Source organism: Cebus imitator, unplaced genomic scaffold (assembly GCF_001604975.1).
Source record: "Cebus imitator isolate Cc_AM_T3 unplaced genomic scaffold, Cebus_imitator-1.0 Scaffold486, whole genome shotgun sequence".
NCBI lineage: Eukaryota > Metazoa > Chordata > Mammalia > Primates > Cebidae > Cebus > Cebus imitator.
The window spans coordinates 1705003-1721510 of NW_016107801.1; the positions used below are offsets into that span (position 1 = coordinate 1705003).

General features: G+C 54.2%; 1 protein-coding gene across 6 annotated transcripts in view; it reads left to right on the plus strand.

Moving 5' to 3' along the window:
* Positions 1 to 16008, plus strand: part of VAV2 (vav guanine nucleotide exchange factor 2) — a 224166-nt gene extending 208158 nt beyond the window's left edge. For 3 of the 6 annotated variants that reach the window (XM_017513102.2, XM_017513101.2, XM_017513103.2), the window contains 9 exons: positions 613 to 740; positions 2014 to 2088; positions 3652 to 3704; positions 4636 to 4752; positions 5912 to 5999; positions 7381 to 7504; positions 8353 to 8439; positions 9742 to 9896; positions 13819 to 16008. In XM_017513102.2, coding sequence (XP_017368591.1) covers positions 613 to 740; positions 2014 to 2088; positions 3652 to 3704; positions 4636 to 4752; positions 5912 to 5999; positions 7381 to 7504; positions 8353 to 8439; positions 9742 to 9896; positions 13819 to 13866 — 875 coding nt within the window. In that variant the 3' untranslated portion in view covers positions 13867 to 16008. The remainder of the gene's footprint in view (positions 1 to 612; positions 741 to 2013; positions 2089 to 3651; positions 3705 to 4635; positions 4753 to 5911; positions 6000 to 7380; positions 7505 to 8352; positions 8440 to 9741; positions 9897 to 13818) is intronic. The other 3 variants (XM_017513100.2, XM_017513104.2, XM_017513105.2) reach the window with 3 other exon arrangements.
* The last annotated feature ends 500 nt before the right edge of the window (positions 16009 to 16508 follow it).

Here is a 16508-nt window from a genome sequence, read left to right on the forward strand (position 1 = left end):
TCCCCCCACCATGTCCCCTGTGCCCCCACCGCATGCCCCGTTCCCTGACCGCCTTGCTGCGGGTAGCTTAATGGAAACATGCTTGTAGACACAGCATACGTAGAAAGCATCGTGTTCTCTGCAAACTTCAGTGCAGTCAGGCAGCGCTCAGCACAGCCTCACCCCTGTCGGCAGGGACCAGGCGGGAGCTGGGCTGGGCCAGACGTGGGCTCCTTGAGAGCCATGGGCAGGGCTGGGTGAGAGTGAGGCTTGTCTAAGAGCGGCCTCCAAACCCCCATTTCAGGCCCAGGGCACCTCTGCGAGCTCTGGCCTTGGGCAAGCCGCTGGGCCTGCTGGCCTGTCGCCCTGTCCGCTCCACGCAGCTGCCTCCTGGTCACAGATCTGAAAGGTGTTTGGAAGAAAACACAAAGTGCCATCTGAAAATAAGCTTCCGTCGCCACAGTGACCCCTGAATCTGTTTATTGCATAAATAATTTACTTGTGATATTTAGGATTTACGGAGGGGAGACGCAGGTGCAGGGGTGTGTGTGCTGGGGTGGGCTGCGGGCCCGGCCCAAGTCAGTCACTGAATGAGCTGCCGAGTCACCAAGTGAGCTGTCCTGTCCTTTGCAGGTCCCAAGATGGTGGCCGTGCAGAATTACCATGGCAACCCAGCCCCTCCCGGGAAGCCTGTGCTGACCTTCCAGACAGGCGACGTGCTTGAGCTGCTGAGGGGCGACCCCGAGTCTCCGTGGTGGGAGGTGGGTCCTAGGGCCTGGGAGGGTGGAGGGTCCCCGGCTCCAGCTCCTCCCTGCTCCTCGGGGCAGAAGCATGACGTCCTGCACATCCCCAGGCAGGGGCGGAGGCCGAAGCAGAGGGCGAGGGACCGCCAGGGAGGAGGAGGCACAGGCTGGCTGGCAGGGCCTCGCCTGCCTCAGTGCCTCCCTTCTGTGCTGTGGCATGCATTCATGGGAACCTTAGCTGGGTCTTCCCCAGGGTGTCTGCTTTCACGTGGTAGGGGACGCAGTGTCCCTTCCTGGGAGAGGCCCTCCTGCCCTGGCGCCCAAGGCCTTTCTCCATTGGCCCGTTCTTCCTGATTCTGTTGTGTCTCTTAGCACTTCCCCAGGCCTCTGCCCTGGCCATGCCATGCCCACCCTCCTCCCCACCCCTGCCTCAGCTCAGGCCAGTAACCTTGGCAGCATCGTGGGGTGAGCAGGCGGGGTCACTCCTTCCCCAGGTGGGCACAGGTGGCGTCATCATGATGTGGTTTACGGTTCTGAGCCAGAAATGCGCGGTTCTGTTTCCAAGGCCCTCAGTGGAGGCCTTTGCGGTGTTCATCCTTCTGAGCCTTCAGCAGATGGCTGGGCTGGAAAGGGTCCCGGGAACACATGCCCTCCTCCTGACACGCTGAGGCCCCGTGTCCTTGAGCGTGCTGGCACCCAAGCGTCTGAGCCAAGGACTCAGACACCCACTCCTGGGCCCCTCCACCAAGCCTAGTGCTGAAGGGATCCCCAAGACCCGCAGGTCAGCAGAGCGCCACGGGGGATCGGGGGTGCTTAGCCCAGCAAGGCAGCCTCCCGCAGGAGCCGGCGTTAGAGCTGAATGTCTGTTCATGTTCAGGTGACAGCGATGTGGTAGCCATTTTGTCGTGGTCATTACCAGTCCATATTCGGTGAGGAACTTCTTGTACCAGACCCTGCATTCGTGTAACAGGAGGGTCAGAGGGCGCAAAAGGCCATCTGCGCTGTACAGATCCTCGGTCCTGCTCTGTCCCTCCCCGGCTATGACCAGGGCCACAGTTTTCTGGGTGGCCTTGCAGAGGGGCTTTGCTGATGTACTGAGCCTTAGTGCTCTCAACTCTAGGATGGGACACCTAGAGACCAGGTGACCAGGTCAGCTGAACTGGGGAAAGAAAACACTGCTTCTGCCACCCTTCGGGAGCAGGCTTGCTGTACGCTGAGTCCATGGAAATGGCCCCACACTCCCTTAGGCCAGGCTCGGCCCTGTGTCCTCACCATCTCTTTCCTCCACCAGGGTCGTCTCGTGCAAACCAGGAAGTCAGGGTATTTCCCCAGCTCATCTGTGAAGCCCTGCCCTGTGGATGGAAGGGTGAGTCCTTTCCCACAGAAGCTTCTGGAGCATGGTGGCCTGGGTGCTGAGGGTTCCGGGAGCCGCCTCCTCACGCGGACATTTTTGGCTTGTTTGGGATGTCCTTGCTAAATTTAGGCTGCTGCAAGCTGCTTCCTGGAGCTGGAGCCCAGAGAGAAGATGGGTGGGGGGCTGCGGGGCGGCCCATCCCTCTGTTTAAGGGGCTCAGCTGATCTCGGTGGTTTCGGAAGCAGACATCTCTGCAGCAGCTGTATTGCACTGGAGACCAGCCAGCTGCCTTTCTCCGCATTTCAGGGACTCTCTAAGTTCTCTTGGACTGTCATGCAGCCTTAGAGAGAAAAAAGCTCCCTCATCCATAAGGAATCAAAGCTAGACTTTATGCTATTTAAAATAAAGGCAATATGATATTCCTTTCATCTGAGGGGTATGGAGCGAATTGTCTGCTCTGTTAAGAAAGGCAGCAGCCAGCCCTGAGTAAAATGAGTTACTCCACCTCCAGCCCCCAAAAGGACAGCTAAAAGTGAAAGTGTGGGCTGGGCATGGTGGCTCACGCCTGAAATCCCAGCGCTTTGGGAGGCTGAGGTGGGTGGATCATGAGGTTGGGAGTTTAAGACCAGCCTGACCAACTTGGTGAAACCCTGTCTTTACTAAAAATACAAACATTTCGGGCATGGTGGCATGTACCTATAGTCCCAGCTATTCGGGAGGCTGAGGCAGGAGAATCACTTAAACCTGGGAGGCGAAGCTGCAGTGAGCCAAGATTGTGCCACTGCACTCCAGCCTGATGACAGAATGAGACTCAATCTCAAAAAAATAAAAAATAATGAAAGTTTGAAGGCTTTGAAGGTGCAGCGGGTAGGTTCCTAACACCACTGCAGCAACCCAGTGCCCCCGTCCCCCACCCCACCGGCCCCAGCCCTGTCAGCCCCGTGCACTACCTCTGCTGAAAGGGAAAGTGCTCAGCACTTAGGGCGCTTTGGAAGACCAAGGGGACCAGGCAGCAGGGGAGGACCAGGGTCACGAACTCACTAGGTGGCCTGGGTCAGGTTCCTTCCCTTCCCCAGGCCTCAGTTTCCCCATCTGCATGGTGAATAGGGTGCGAAAGGAAGAGGTAGTCTCTGAAGCTCAGTGAGGCTACAGTGGGGGGCTCTAGCCAAGGAGGGAGCCCTACCTGCTCACTGGAGCGGCAGTGCCCGCCTGAGTGTGGCCACCACCAGATCAACGCCCCAGGGGTTCAGGGCCTCTGGAGCAGGGAGCCTTGGCTGTGTGTGTGCTCACGTCCAGTGGCTGAGAACACCTCACACCCAGGGGATCAAGTCCGTGTTAGCTGGTGGCTGCGCTGGTGTCCATTCCATCAAACCTGTAGGGCATGTACTCAGCCCTGAGGCTGTCCTGGCTGCCGCCCTCGGGCCCCTCCCGGGCCCGGGGCACTGGGGCTGAATCCACCGATGGTCCCGTCCAGGGCAGCCAATCCTGGGGTGAGGTCACTGACAGCGATCCCCCTGAGCCCTGCTGTGTGGGTGGCCCTGGGGGGACGCTAACACTTGTGTGCTCTGCCGCCAGCCACCCATCAGCCGGCCGCCGTCCCGAGAGATCGACTACACTTCATACCCCTGGTGAGTAGTTGGTGGCCTGCAGACGTGGCATCTGGTGACCTTTTCATTATGGGGGCGTGCCCGAGGGTCGGGATGGTGCCTGTGAATGGCTGGCAGCATGGGAGAAGGCATTAGTGGCTCCCAAATGCCTTCTCCCTCCTGGCCTGTAACTTGCTGTGAGCTTGGGGTGTCCGTGTCCTGGAGGCAGCTGCTAACCCCCTCTAAAGCAGCTCAGCTGGCTCAGCTATTTCAGGGGATAAAACCCTTTTTAAATTTGAACTGCACTCTATGAAGGTGGCATCTTAAGGTCACAGGTGTCATCACTGACTTAACTACAGTTGCTTGGTGGGGACAGTGAGGCTGTTTGAAGTCACTGAAGTCCCAACTCACCTGACGACGTGGCAGGGGATTTTGGGGGAGCTTGCCTTGCCCTCTCCGGGGGCTTCATTGCAGTACAGGTGGTAGGAAGAGCTTCATGTCAAAGTCTGTTCAAAATCCCACTGACGTGCATGTTGGCAGTCTTCAGTGTGTTACCAAAAACACCCACATAAGCCGTGATGCCATTGCTGCTTTTGAAATAGTGAAAATATATTTTAGGAAAGAAATTGGATCTGCTGAATACGCTGAACTCCTCTGGCAGGGCCTCGGGGTCTGTAGAGCAGAAGACAGCTCGTGGGACTGGCTGGAGGCCGCAGTGGCCCCTCTCTCTTACTGCTCTCAGGATCTGCCCTGAGCCTCACTGTATCCCATCGTAGGCAGGGCTTGGACGCCAGACCCCACCCACGGTGGTGCCCGCTCGTAGGGACCCAGCCTCTTCCTCTGGGGTGCATTCGGAGATGAGCTCTCGGATGAGGACTGCAGAGTGCTTCACGTGGCCTGCCACGCACGGAGGGCTGGGCCCCTCAGACACTGTCCTCACTGCGGCTCTTTTCCTCCTGGGCCCCTCCTGTAGGTTTGCAGGTAACATGGAGAGGCAGCAGACGGACAACCTGCTCAAGTCCCACGCCAGCGGGACCTATCTGATCAGGGAGCGGCCTGCCGAAGCCGAGCGATTTGCAATAAGCATCAAGTAAGTGGCGGCTCTGGGCTCGGGGAGACGTGTCCCCCAGTGTTTCTGAAGTGGAGCCCGCTGTCCTCTCCACGCCCCGAGCTCGCGGGGCTGCACAGAACTGTTGTGCTGTGTGTCTGTATGACCTGGCACCACCGTAGGTTTGTTTATGCCAGCATACTCACACTGACATGAGTGATGGGCTGCGCTGTGATGTCACCAGGCCATAGAAACTTTTCCGCTCTATTACAATCTTACGGGATCTTCGCCATCTCTTATATTGTGTTTTTACCACACCTTTTCTGTGCTGACGTCGTGTTACGGCTGTCTGCAGCCTTCAGTACAGCACCTCGCTGTGCAGGTCTGTAGCCGTCCCCCCTAGGTGTGACAGGGTGTGCATTCGGCCACGCCCCCCAGGCCTGTGTCACGCGCTCCGTGGCATTTGTTCGGTGATCGAAGCGCCTGCCTTCATCTCTCAGGCCATGCTCTGTGATTAAAGGCCACCCGACTGCAGGAGAGAGATTTGTTTTGCCGGTTGCTTGCTGGGGATTTCCACGTCCATGGTCATAAGGGGAATTGGGCTGTAGTTTTCTTGTGATGTCTGTGTCTGGCAAGGGGGTGGGTGGCAGTGGGGTGGGTGCGGGGGCTCCCCTGTGCTGTCACATTTGAAGTGAGACCTGAGGACACAAGAGGGCCACGAGGACAGAAGGAGGTGAGCATCTGGCAGGGCTGTGCTGAGGCCCAGACAGGCCTGTGCTCGGCGCCCCTGAGGAGCAGCCTCGATGCCTGGCCGGCCAAGTAGACATGCAGGGAGAGATGTCAGGAGATGTCAGGGCTGGGCCCGGCTGCTCCACGGGAGGAGGAGAGGCCCTGGTGCCAAGAAGCAAATGAGCAGAAACCTGGGACAGGATGCCCTGGCAGGGCTGGAGGCCAGGAGAGTGGGGAGCTGAGCAGCTGGGGGTGCCAGGCCCCAAACAGGCAAGGAGGGCAGGCAGGCGGAGGGCAGGAGCTGTCTAGGGCTGGTGGCCCGAAGGGCTGGGGTCAGAGAGGGTGACAGGGAGTGGCCCGGAGGCCGGGGATGAGGGGCTTTGCTGCAGCAAACAGAACGAGCCTGGCTGCCGAGGGGGCTGAGGCCGTGCGGCCCTCATGCAGTGACCTCCGGGGCCCTGTGTTTCTTCAGGTTCAACGACGAGGTGAAGCACATCAAGGTGGTGGAGAAGGACAACTGGATCCACATCACGGAGGCCAAGAAATTCGACAGCCTCCTGGTAGGTGACTCCAGCCCAGCCCGTGGGGCACAGGTGCTTCCTCTGGGCCCGGAGCCAATGGCCGTGTTTCCTATGAGGACCGATTCTTCCCAGTGTGGGAAGGATTTAGGGAACTGGTTTTGAAGGCACTGGGACAGCCAGAGCTATGTCACAGCCTCCTGAATTGGGACTTCTGACCCCCAAAGCCTGGGCAGGGTGGTTGACCCTGGTAGACAGTACAGGGGCGGACTGTGGGCAGCCCGGGCCACCAGCATCCCCAGAGCCCTCTCGTGCCCATCCTCCTGTGACAGCAGAAAGCCAGGCTTCCAGGTGGGGCCTGGCCCAGTACCCCCATTACATGTGTATGGATTCAAACAACTCCTTCCCCACCCCACCCCGCCCTCCGTCCCAGCTGGAATGCTGTTACAGGCATAATGCTCAAAATGATGTTAAAGTTATGCCTACGTTTTCTTAATTACAAAAGTTGTATGTATTGAAAACTCCTGACGAGAGCCCCCAAGTGCTTAGCTGTGGCCACAGAAAAGCATAAAGTCAAGCAGAAATCCGTAATCCCGGGCTGGTCACAGTGGCTCACGCCTGTAATCCCAGCACTTTGGGAGGCTGAGGTGGGTGGATCACTTGGGGTCAGGAGTTCGAGACCAGCTTGGCCAACATGACAAAACCCCATGTCTACAAAAAATACAAAAATTAGCCAGGCATGATGGCATGTGCCTGTGGTCCCTGCTACTTAGGAGGCTGAGGCACGAGAATTGTTTGTATCCAGGAGGTGGAGGCTGCAGTGAGCCGAGATTGTGCCACTGCACTCCAGCCCGGGTGACAGAGGGAGACGCCGTCTCAAAAACAAAGGGGAAAGAAATCCCAATGTTTGTGTCTCAGTAAGTCCGTAAGAACCTCTCTCCACACAGCTTAGGCGTGGTTCATATTTACCGTTTTAAAACGATAATGCTGGCAACACTCCAGCGGATCTTCAGCCAACTTTTCACGGTCACAAACATTCGCCATTAGTGAATCTTTCCCTGGCTGATGGCCGCATGACACTCTGCCACTTGGAGGTCCTGTTATTTCTAGAAGCTTGTCCCATATGCTGGATACAGAGTGTTTCCGTGTTTTCCATGACAGAGGCTGTTGCAGTCAGCATCCATGCTGGTCAGTCTTGGCACCTTTTACAAATTATTTTTCCTAGAAACATTCGGGGAAGTTGCTGGTACCTTCGTGGTACTGACCACCCACTGTGGGCTGCAGGGAAGTGGGAAGTTCTGAGGAGTCCACAAGGCTAGTCTCGACCCAGCATGAAGCAGGATGGGGGAGAGGGAGGCCAGCTCACTGGGGGAGGGCTTCCTGGAGGTGGCGGCAGCTGTCAGTGCGTGTGTGTGCCCTGCAGGAGTTGGTGGAGTACTACCAGTGCCACTCACTCAAGGAGAGCTTCAAGCAGCTGGACACCACACTCAAGTACCCCTACAAGTCCCGGGAACGTTCGGCCTCCAGGGCCTCCAGCCGGTCCCCAGGTAACGCCCCAGCCCAGCCGGCACACCAGCGCTCCTTGGAGGGGTCTGCTCTTGCCCACTTCTCAGGGCCCAGATCCAGCCCTCACAGACCCAGGCCAGGAGTCCCACCCCGGGAACGTGGCACTGGCCCCGGCCCCCCCAGCCGTCACAAATGCTGTCATGTGGCATCTCCTGGGCTGTGTGACAGGCAGGGACTCCGCCTCTGCTCAGAATTGCTGCTCTGTGTCGGCTCCCTTGCCCAGAAACCAGCAGGAGTTGGAGGGGCCAAGTCCAGGCAGAGACCCCTGTGCGTGGAGCTGTCACTGGTAGGAGAGAACAGGGCAGGCCCACCGCTTCCAGACCTCTCCCTGTGCCCAGCCCTGGGCCTCCTCTGTGAGAGCAGCCTGTTTGCAGATTGGACTCCACAGCCCAGAACAGAGAAGGCCACATGGAATCGGGCAGGGGCAGGCCCAGAGCATGTGACTTCCAGCTCAGGACTCTGTCCACAGTCATCCCGTGTCCTCCAGCCTGCAGTGACCCTCAGGGCCATGGCTCCCACACAGGCCGAGCTGGCCAGGAGAGGAACAGCCCGCCTTAGTGAGCACCTGCTGTGTGCCAGGCGAGGGCGTGAGAGGAGGTAGTCCCAGCGTGCTCTAGGTAGCTCCAGGGTAGCTCAGGTGTGGCCGAGCGGCGCCGGTGTCTGGCTGGGGCTTGACAACCCGCGCTGCCCCTGCCCCCCTTGCCTCTCCATGGGGCCTCCCCTGCCGCAGGGCCTGCCCCGCCCCTTGCCCCCTGGCCTGTAGCTGTGCCTGCCGTGACTGCGCGGATGCCCTGCCACCCGCCTCACGTTCTCTCTCGCCTCTTTGCAGCTTCCTGTGCTTCCTACAACTTTTCTTTTCTCAGTCCTCAGGGCCTCAGCTCTGCTTCTCAGGGCCCCTCCGCTCCCTTCTGGTCAGGTACCGCTGTTACCCACGGTGTAGGGGGACCAGGCCTGTGGCAGCTGCCTTGGGAAACCCAGCACGGAGCTGCCCGCTGGCCTCACAGCCCTGCCTGACATGGCCACAGTTGCCCGCAGTCTGGAGCTGGGTGGGGAAGGAGGGGGCTGGGGAGGCTGGGCAGAGGCTGCTGTGGGCACCTGAGGACGCGTCAGGCTTGGCCCTGTCCTTGTCAACACCCACCCCCTGTGGACACACCCAGCCCAGTGGCCACTTGCCCACTGTCATTCTTCCTTATTCATCAAGAGCTTTGCCTCTGGTAGCAGAAAACAGGTGGCCACGAGGAGGAGCTGTGGGACTTGGGTGCAGGGACGAGGGGGTTTCAGTCAGCCCTGACCTCATGGCTTTTGGCTGCCAGAGTCAACGCCCCTTCCCAGCAGCCCTGTGTGTTGCCCCCCTCGGCCATGGTCATTGTCACCTGTTTATCAGGATTCTGCATCTGGGCCAAGCTGGTTCCGCTGGGGTTCTGATTGGGTTTGGACTCTGGAATTGGGGGACCACTGGAGCAATGGTAGTCAAAGCCTGGTGTTGGAAATAGATGCTCGGTGCCACAAAGAAAAATCAGCACTGAGACAAAGGGTCTTTCAGCAAGACATTTTTACTTCCTGGGCTGCAGGAAGGGTTCCCTCACTAGCCATTGTGCCATGAGAGTACAATGAACAAAGGAAAACACACACATTTATCCCTTACACATGTGGGGTCGTCCTCACTGCTGTGTCTGATCTCCATTGGCTGGAGCCAGACCTCACAACCTAAACTAAAACCTGATTGGCTAACAACTTAAGACTTTTTAAACAGGTAAAAGCAATGGAGAGCTGGGACATGCCCGTGAGCACGTCCAGCACAGGTATCTTGGTTAAAGCGCAAGGACAAGAATGTGCTACGTGCCTGTAAGCACGGCGTGTCTCACAGCTACATAGGATAGGGCTTCACAGAGCTCACAGCACACTTATTCTTCAACAAGAAAGGAAACTTTAAAACGGAACTTTTCTACTTCCCACACCTGGGCACCTACTCTTGTCCCTGAGAGCATCCTCATTGCAGGGACTTGGATGTGCTGTGTCCCCAAACCCAGAGGGGAAGGGGCCTGGAATTGGAGGCTGGGGCGTCCCTCCAGAGCCTTTCTGCTTGGTATCCTTCCTCTCAGGGTACAGAGCAGGGTGCTGGGCACCAGGGGAGAGACCCAGCTTGGCCCAGGGACCTCCTCAAGCCCTAGCCGGGCCCCTCCTGCAGCTGAGTGACGCTGCCCATCTCCCTCCACAGTGTTCACACCCCGCGTCATTGGCACGGCTGTGGCCAGGTACAACTTTGCCGCCCGAGACATGAGGGAGCTTTCGCTGCGGGAGGGCGATGTGGTCAGGATCTACAGCCGCGTCGGCGGGGACCAGGGCTGGTGGAAAGGCGAGACCAATGGACAGGTGAGCAGCCCCACCCTGAGCGCACGGCGCTGGCCTCGCTGCAGCCCCCAGCGGGTCGGGCTCAGGCAGACGGGTACCACAACGGTGTCCACACCCCGGGCTCTGTCCCAGCCACCTTCTGCCATCTCCCTCATCCTCACAGCAGCCCAGAATGCCGGGGTTCACAGGGGGAAACTGAGGCTCCAGATGTTTATCACGAACTCAAGCTCGCGCCGCTAAGAATCGGCGACAGAGGTTTGGTCGGGATCCAGGCCCCTAGGACCCTCCATCCCCTTCTGTTTTCATTCTGGGCTGCCCTCATGGCTGCACTCCAAATTACTTTCAAGTCGCTAAGCTCTGATTACAGGAAAGGAGGTCACAGGACTGTGGAGGACACGGTGTCCTTGCTGGGCTCCTCCTGCCATTCTCTAAGGCCCCATCTATGCCCTGGTGAGGTGGTAGAGACACACTAAGTCCCTACCCACCCCCATCCCTTCACATTTTCCCAAGTACCAGGTGGGCCTGAGAGTGCCCTGGCCACCCTAAGATTCTGCGTTCAGCCCATGACCTCTTCATCCCAACGCCCCATCTGGACCTCTAGTTTTGACTCATCTCTCTGAGTACCCACCCAGCTAATCACCAGAGCTCCCTGTGCCACCAGTTAGAACATGCCCAGCTTTCTTTGTGAGCTGCAGCTTCACAGGACAGGTGCACGGGGCTGCAGAGGGCTCCCAGTGCTGACCCTTCCATTGCCTGGTGGCAGGAGCTGCTCTGCCTTCACATAGCCGGCAGTCTGCCCCTTGGAGGTCCTCAAGTCTGATCCATTTTTTACCCAACTGCCCTGCAGAAGCATCAAGGCTACTGAGGCTTAGGTACCTCACCTAAAGGGCTAGGACCACTCGTTCTCAAAGTGGTCCTCGTGTGATTGGCCTTAAAAGTGCCTGAAGCTGTAATTTAATAAGCACCTACCTGGGCCCTTTCCCAGATCCAGGTATTTTCTATAGAGCATTGAGTTTTAGGACATCTAGTTTGAGTATTACTGGATAATTCCTGTCAGTTTGACCGTGTCATCATTATGAAACGTTTCTTCTTTTCTCTGGCATTTATTCTTGCTGTAGTCTTCTTTATCTGCTGTTAAGATGGCATCAACTTTCTTGGGGTTACTGCTTTGTGTGGCATACTGTTTTCTCTCATACTACTTAAACTTTTCCATTTCCTTCTATTTAAAATGGGTCTCTTATAAAGAGATGGGGAAGCCAGTCTGATCTGACAATCTTTGCCTTTTAATAGGCATATGTAGCCCATTTACATTTAATGTAATTACTGACCAATTTGGATTTAAGTAAGTTATCTAACTTTATTTTCTATTTGTCACATCTACTCCTTTTTTCTTCTTTCTTGCCTACTTTTGAATTAATCATTGTATTTTTAACTCCACTTCCCCTCCCCTAGATTGTTTTGTTAGTTACACACTTTTTTCTGAAGTGGTAACCTTAGAGTTACAGCATGCACTTTGACTTCTTAGATATTACCTTAAATGAGTACTTTTTTTGCTGTTTTTCAGACAATGCAAGGAAGGACCTTGCAACTTTTGATTGTATCCATTTTCCGAGTGTTGTCATGTATCTTAAATCTATATATATTCAAACCTTAGCAGACATTATTTTGTTTTAGGCAGTTGTGCTCATTTAGATTTACCCCCTGTTCACCTTTCCCAGGGCTCCCATTTCCTCCTGCATTATATTTCCACCCAAAACTATTTTCCTGCTGCCTGACATTCCCTCTCTTTAGTATTTTTTAAAGCGTATTTGCTATTAATGAATTCTCAGTTTCTGTTGAATCTAAAAACATCTTTATTTCACCTTTTTAAAAAATGTTCACATTGTACAATGTTTGTTACTTACAATTTTGAAACAAAATGTCAAACTTAAAATTTCAAAATTTCAACTTAAAAGTTGCAGTAACCTGCCCAGATTTACCAGTTGTGAATGTTTTGCCCCATTTGCTTTATCACACACTGTGTGTGTGTGTGTGTGTGTGTGTGTGTGCGCGCGCGCGCGTGCGCGCGTGCTGTGCTGTGCTGTGGTGTGTGGTGTGTTTGTCTATTTCTCTCTAGCTCATTTCAGAGTAAATTGCAGAAATCATATTTCTCTACCCCTAAGTATTTCCTAAGACCAAGGACATTCCCCTTTGATATAATACAATTATCAATCTGTTCGTTTTCAAATCTCACCAGTCACCCCAAAAATGTCTTCTCTAGCTCTCTTCTCCTGGTCCAGGGTCCAATCCAGGATCATGAATTGTGTTGACTTGCTGTGCTCCTTAACTCTCTTTAATCTGGAATATTCCTCAGGCTTTCTCTGCTTTACATGACGTTTACATTTTTGAAGAGTTTGAGCCAACTTTTTCATAGGATATGCCTCAATTTAGGTTTATTTGATGTTTCTTCATGATTTGATTGAGGTGCCATTGGGAACAAACACCACAGTGGGGACGTTGGCACTTTCTCCATGCCATAGTGTCCTGTTAGAAGATGAATCATGCCAGTTTGTCTCATTATTTGTGACATTAACTTTGATCATGTGTTTAAGGTTATATTTGCTGTGTTCCTCTACTATGAAGTTACTGTAATTAGCAAGTAATTTGCAGGGTAATACTTTGAGGTTAGGTAAATATTCCTCTTACGGCTGAAAAATAGTGATTTTTTTTTTTTTTTTTTTTTTTTTTTTTTTTTTTTTTTTTTTTTTTTTTTTTTTTTTTTTTCTATCGGTAGATATTAGTTAGCATTCTACTGTAAGGAAAACTTTCTCTTCTCTTGTGCTTACTCATTCTCCCCCAGGAATCAGTCATTTCTCCAAAGAGACCTAGTTTATCTTTGAAGGACATTTCCTGGCTGTGGAGTCCCAAGTTGGCAAATGCTTTATTTCAGCACTTTGCTGATATCACTCCACTGTCTTCTGGCTTCCATTATTTCTGCAGAAAAGTCAGACAACATTCTTAGTGTTGCTCCTTTGAAGGAAATGTTGCTACTACCCACTGTGCTGCGTGTAAAAAAATTAAAAAGGCCTTCATTTTTCATCGTTTTTACTACAATGTGCCTAGGTGTGATTTTCTCTTTATTTATTCTGCTTAGGATTCACAGAGATTTTTGAACCTGTGGCTTGATGTCCATCACTTTTGGAAATTTCTCAACCAGAGTGGCATCTGCAGGCAGCCCGTCTGTTCCATTTTCTCTTCTCTCCTGGAAGGTCTTCATTCACATGGATGTCAGAACTTTTTACCACGGCCTCGTATTATTTCCACAATTTTATGTGTTTTTCATCTTTTTTTCTCTCTGGTTTTCTATCTGGTCACTTTCTAGTGACCTGTCTTACCGTTTATTAGTCTTCTGTTTGTCTAAATCTCTCTATTGGATTCTTCATTTCATTATTTTTCCGTTCTAGGATTTCTATTTGAGTTCTGATTTAGGTTCTCTGGTAAAATTGTCTGCTTTTTCATCCATTTTCTTAAAAGTACAAATCAGAGTTATTTCTCTCGCCTGACAGATGACCTCAATACCTCTGGGTTGATTTCTACTGCCTGCTTTTTTTCTCTTGTATCATTTGGTCTTGACTGAATGCCAAGCTTGTGTATTAAGGAAAAACTGTAGTGGTTCTGGGTGATGTTCTTTTCCTCAGGAAGATTAATTTTTTTCTGACTGGTAGCTGGAGAGTGGGCAGATCGTCTTAAACTGACCAAGGGTGGTGTTTTTCTGAGTTGCTCTTATTCCCAAGCAATGGCTCTACCAGGTCCTTCTGAGTAGCAGGCCTGGCTGAGAACTCTGGACTTCTGAAGGGCCCCCCCATCTCCATGAGTCTCTGTTTGCCCCCACCCCAACATAGACATGCACACATGTGCTCACACACACACACACAGAGAGACACAATCTTGCTATCTTTTTCAGATCGGCTGGTTTCCTTCAACGTACGTAGAAGAGGAGGGCATCCAGTGACAGCAGGAACATGGACAGCCCCAAGAAATCGTGGATTTTCTTGGGACATCCACTCCAGCCCTGAAGTCTGTCTCTAGCTCCCACGTGACTCAGGGGGAAATACCAACCTTCCAGTCTTCCAGCACCCACAGGGATGGGGAGGGTGTTGAAAATCCTAAACTCGAACCGTTTCACTGTCAGCCTGCCCTGGGCGACCCGTCACTGGGTACCCTATTGTACATAGAGGAAACCTGGGCTAGCCCCACCCAGAGCGCAGAGGAAGGGGCACCAGCAGTGCTGCGAGCCAGGCTCTGGGTGGCAGCTAAGCCAAAAGCCCATCGCCTGCCCCCGTCCAACTGAGATGGCGTTCAGGAGCCTAGGTTTCAACAGCAGATGCTGTCCCAGTGAGGGCTAGGGACAGCAGAGAAGACCTGCCCCCGCCCCTCTGCTCAGCCCCTGGACTCAGCCTTGCCTGTCTTTTCCTGCTGCTCCCAGGGGGAGGTGTCAGGCCTTGGGAGGCAGATGGGACCAGAGCCAGGCTGTTCACTGCAGGCCCACTTGCCCCACTGTGCTAGGGCACAGGAGGACAGAGCACTGTTGTTGCCCTCTGCAGCCCCTCTGGCTCCCCGGACCTCCCTGACTCCCCTACTCCCCTCCACGCCAGGGGCACACACAGACCCCACAGGGCAGGCCCGTCTCTTGGGAGGGACCTTTGAGATGATGAAATTCCAACCCTGCTCCCCGTCAGTGGTACTGTTCCCTACCCTCTCTCTGAGAGGCCTTTTCTGGAGTCCTAGGAAAGTGTCGGCCCTGCCCTGCTGCCAGGTCAGTACATCTTTTGTAAACCCTGAAATGGGCAGGGAAGAAAACAGGGTTTTCCCCTCTGTAGGTCCCCGCCAAGTCCCTCTCCAGGAGGCCCCTCTTCTCTCCTGCAGGGTAGTCCCTGAGGGTCTGCCCAGCCTCGGCACGAGAGGCTGGTTGCAGCCCCTGGCAGGGCTTCCTTCCAAGGGCCCCTGCAGCCTAAAACTGGGCCTTGGCCAACTCAAAATAAGTGCTCTTGGGGGTGGCTCTACCCCATTACCTCCGTCAGCCATGACTCCTGGCTTTTGACCTCTGGCTGGGCTGGCCAGGCCCTGGTTTCTCTACTCCGACGTTGCATGAGACCTGGTGACAGCGTCTCCCTCCCGGCTCCTTGCAAAGCGTCTGGTGAGACCTGGGCTTCCTGTAGCCCCTTGGCCCTCCGGCCAGCTGCACAGCCTATGAGAGGTGCCCACCCCAGGCTGGGTGTTGGGGAGGCTGGTCCCTGCTGTGGGTGGCGCTGGGGACCTAGGGGCTCCTTCTGATGCCGGGCCTTGTAGCCGCTGGGCTCTGTGCCTCTGGAGTGTAGGGGAGAGGCGGGAGGGGTCATCGGGATGGGCAGCGGCAGGGGGAGAGAGTGGCCCCCGACAAAGTCTTGGGAAATGAGGGGAGGTGCAGGCAGGGCAGGGAAGCGAAGAGCTGGCCTGGGAGAGCACCTGGGGCCTGCGTGTCAGGGCGCACCCAGCACTTTGTGCTCCACGGCCCAGCAGGCGCCAAGGATGGCGGGAGGAAGCCAGCAGCCCCTGTGTTTGCTGTCGTCGGAAAGGTCTTGTGTTTTGGTTTTGGGGTTTTTGTTTTGTTGTGTTTTGTTTGGCTTGTTTGTTTTTTAAGGGAAAAAAGGTTTGTAATTATTTCATCCAAATCTCCCATTATATATCTGTGAATAATAAGAGATTTTATAATAGCAAGAAAATGATGTATATTTTAGTTTGTTGACAAATAAGTCATGATCACGAAGGACACTGAGAAAAAATGATTTAGAACCCTGGTTTTTGCGGACTTTTTGTTTTGTGTGTGTTTGTTTTGAGATCTATATTTGGTTTGGTTTTTGCACGGCACGAAGGCAGGAGGGCTGGAGGGCTGGGTGCTGCCTGGGAGTCTGATGGTTTCAGCAGGAGACGGAGTATCCTCTGTGGGGACTCAACTACAGGGGCCTGAGATTAACGTGGGAGCCCGATGCATGTGGGTCAGGGATCTGGGGCCCCCAGCTGGCGGCAACCCCAAATGGACACAAACTGTATATTTGCCAATGGGTTTTTTCAAACCATGGTTTTTACTGCAAATAAACCTGAGTTCTTTTCTGCAGGAGTGGTCAGCCTTTCATGCCAGGGGAGGAGGGAGTGGCTGGATCCCTTCATCTGAGTCCGCAGGGTCTGTCCGAACTGTGGTGCCTAGATCTCAGGGTGGCCCAACCTTGGCAGGGTCTGAGAGATAAGGAGGTAATGGTGCCATGGCCACCTCCTGGCTGGCATAGCACCACGGGTTTCCCATGTGGTGCCCTGGAATTCTCCAGGTGGTATCAGGCAGACAAATGAGATTCTAATTCCTGCCCATCACTTGGGTACCTCCTGAGCCCCTGTTTCTTTACATGTATATTGAAGATAAAAATACCCTCAGCACAGTGGCACACACCTGTCATTCTGCACTGTGGGAGGCTGAGGTGGGAGGATGAGGTGGAGGATGGCTTGAGCCCAGGAAGTTGAGGCCAGCCTGGTCAACACAGTGAGACTCTGTCTCTACAACATTTTTTTTTAGTAGTTGGGCATGGTGGTGCACATCTGTGATCCCAGCTTCTCGAGAGGGTG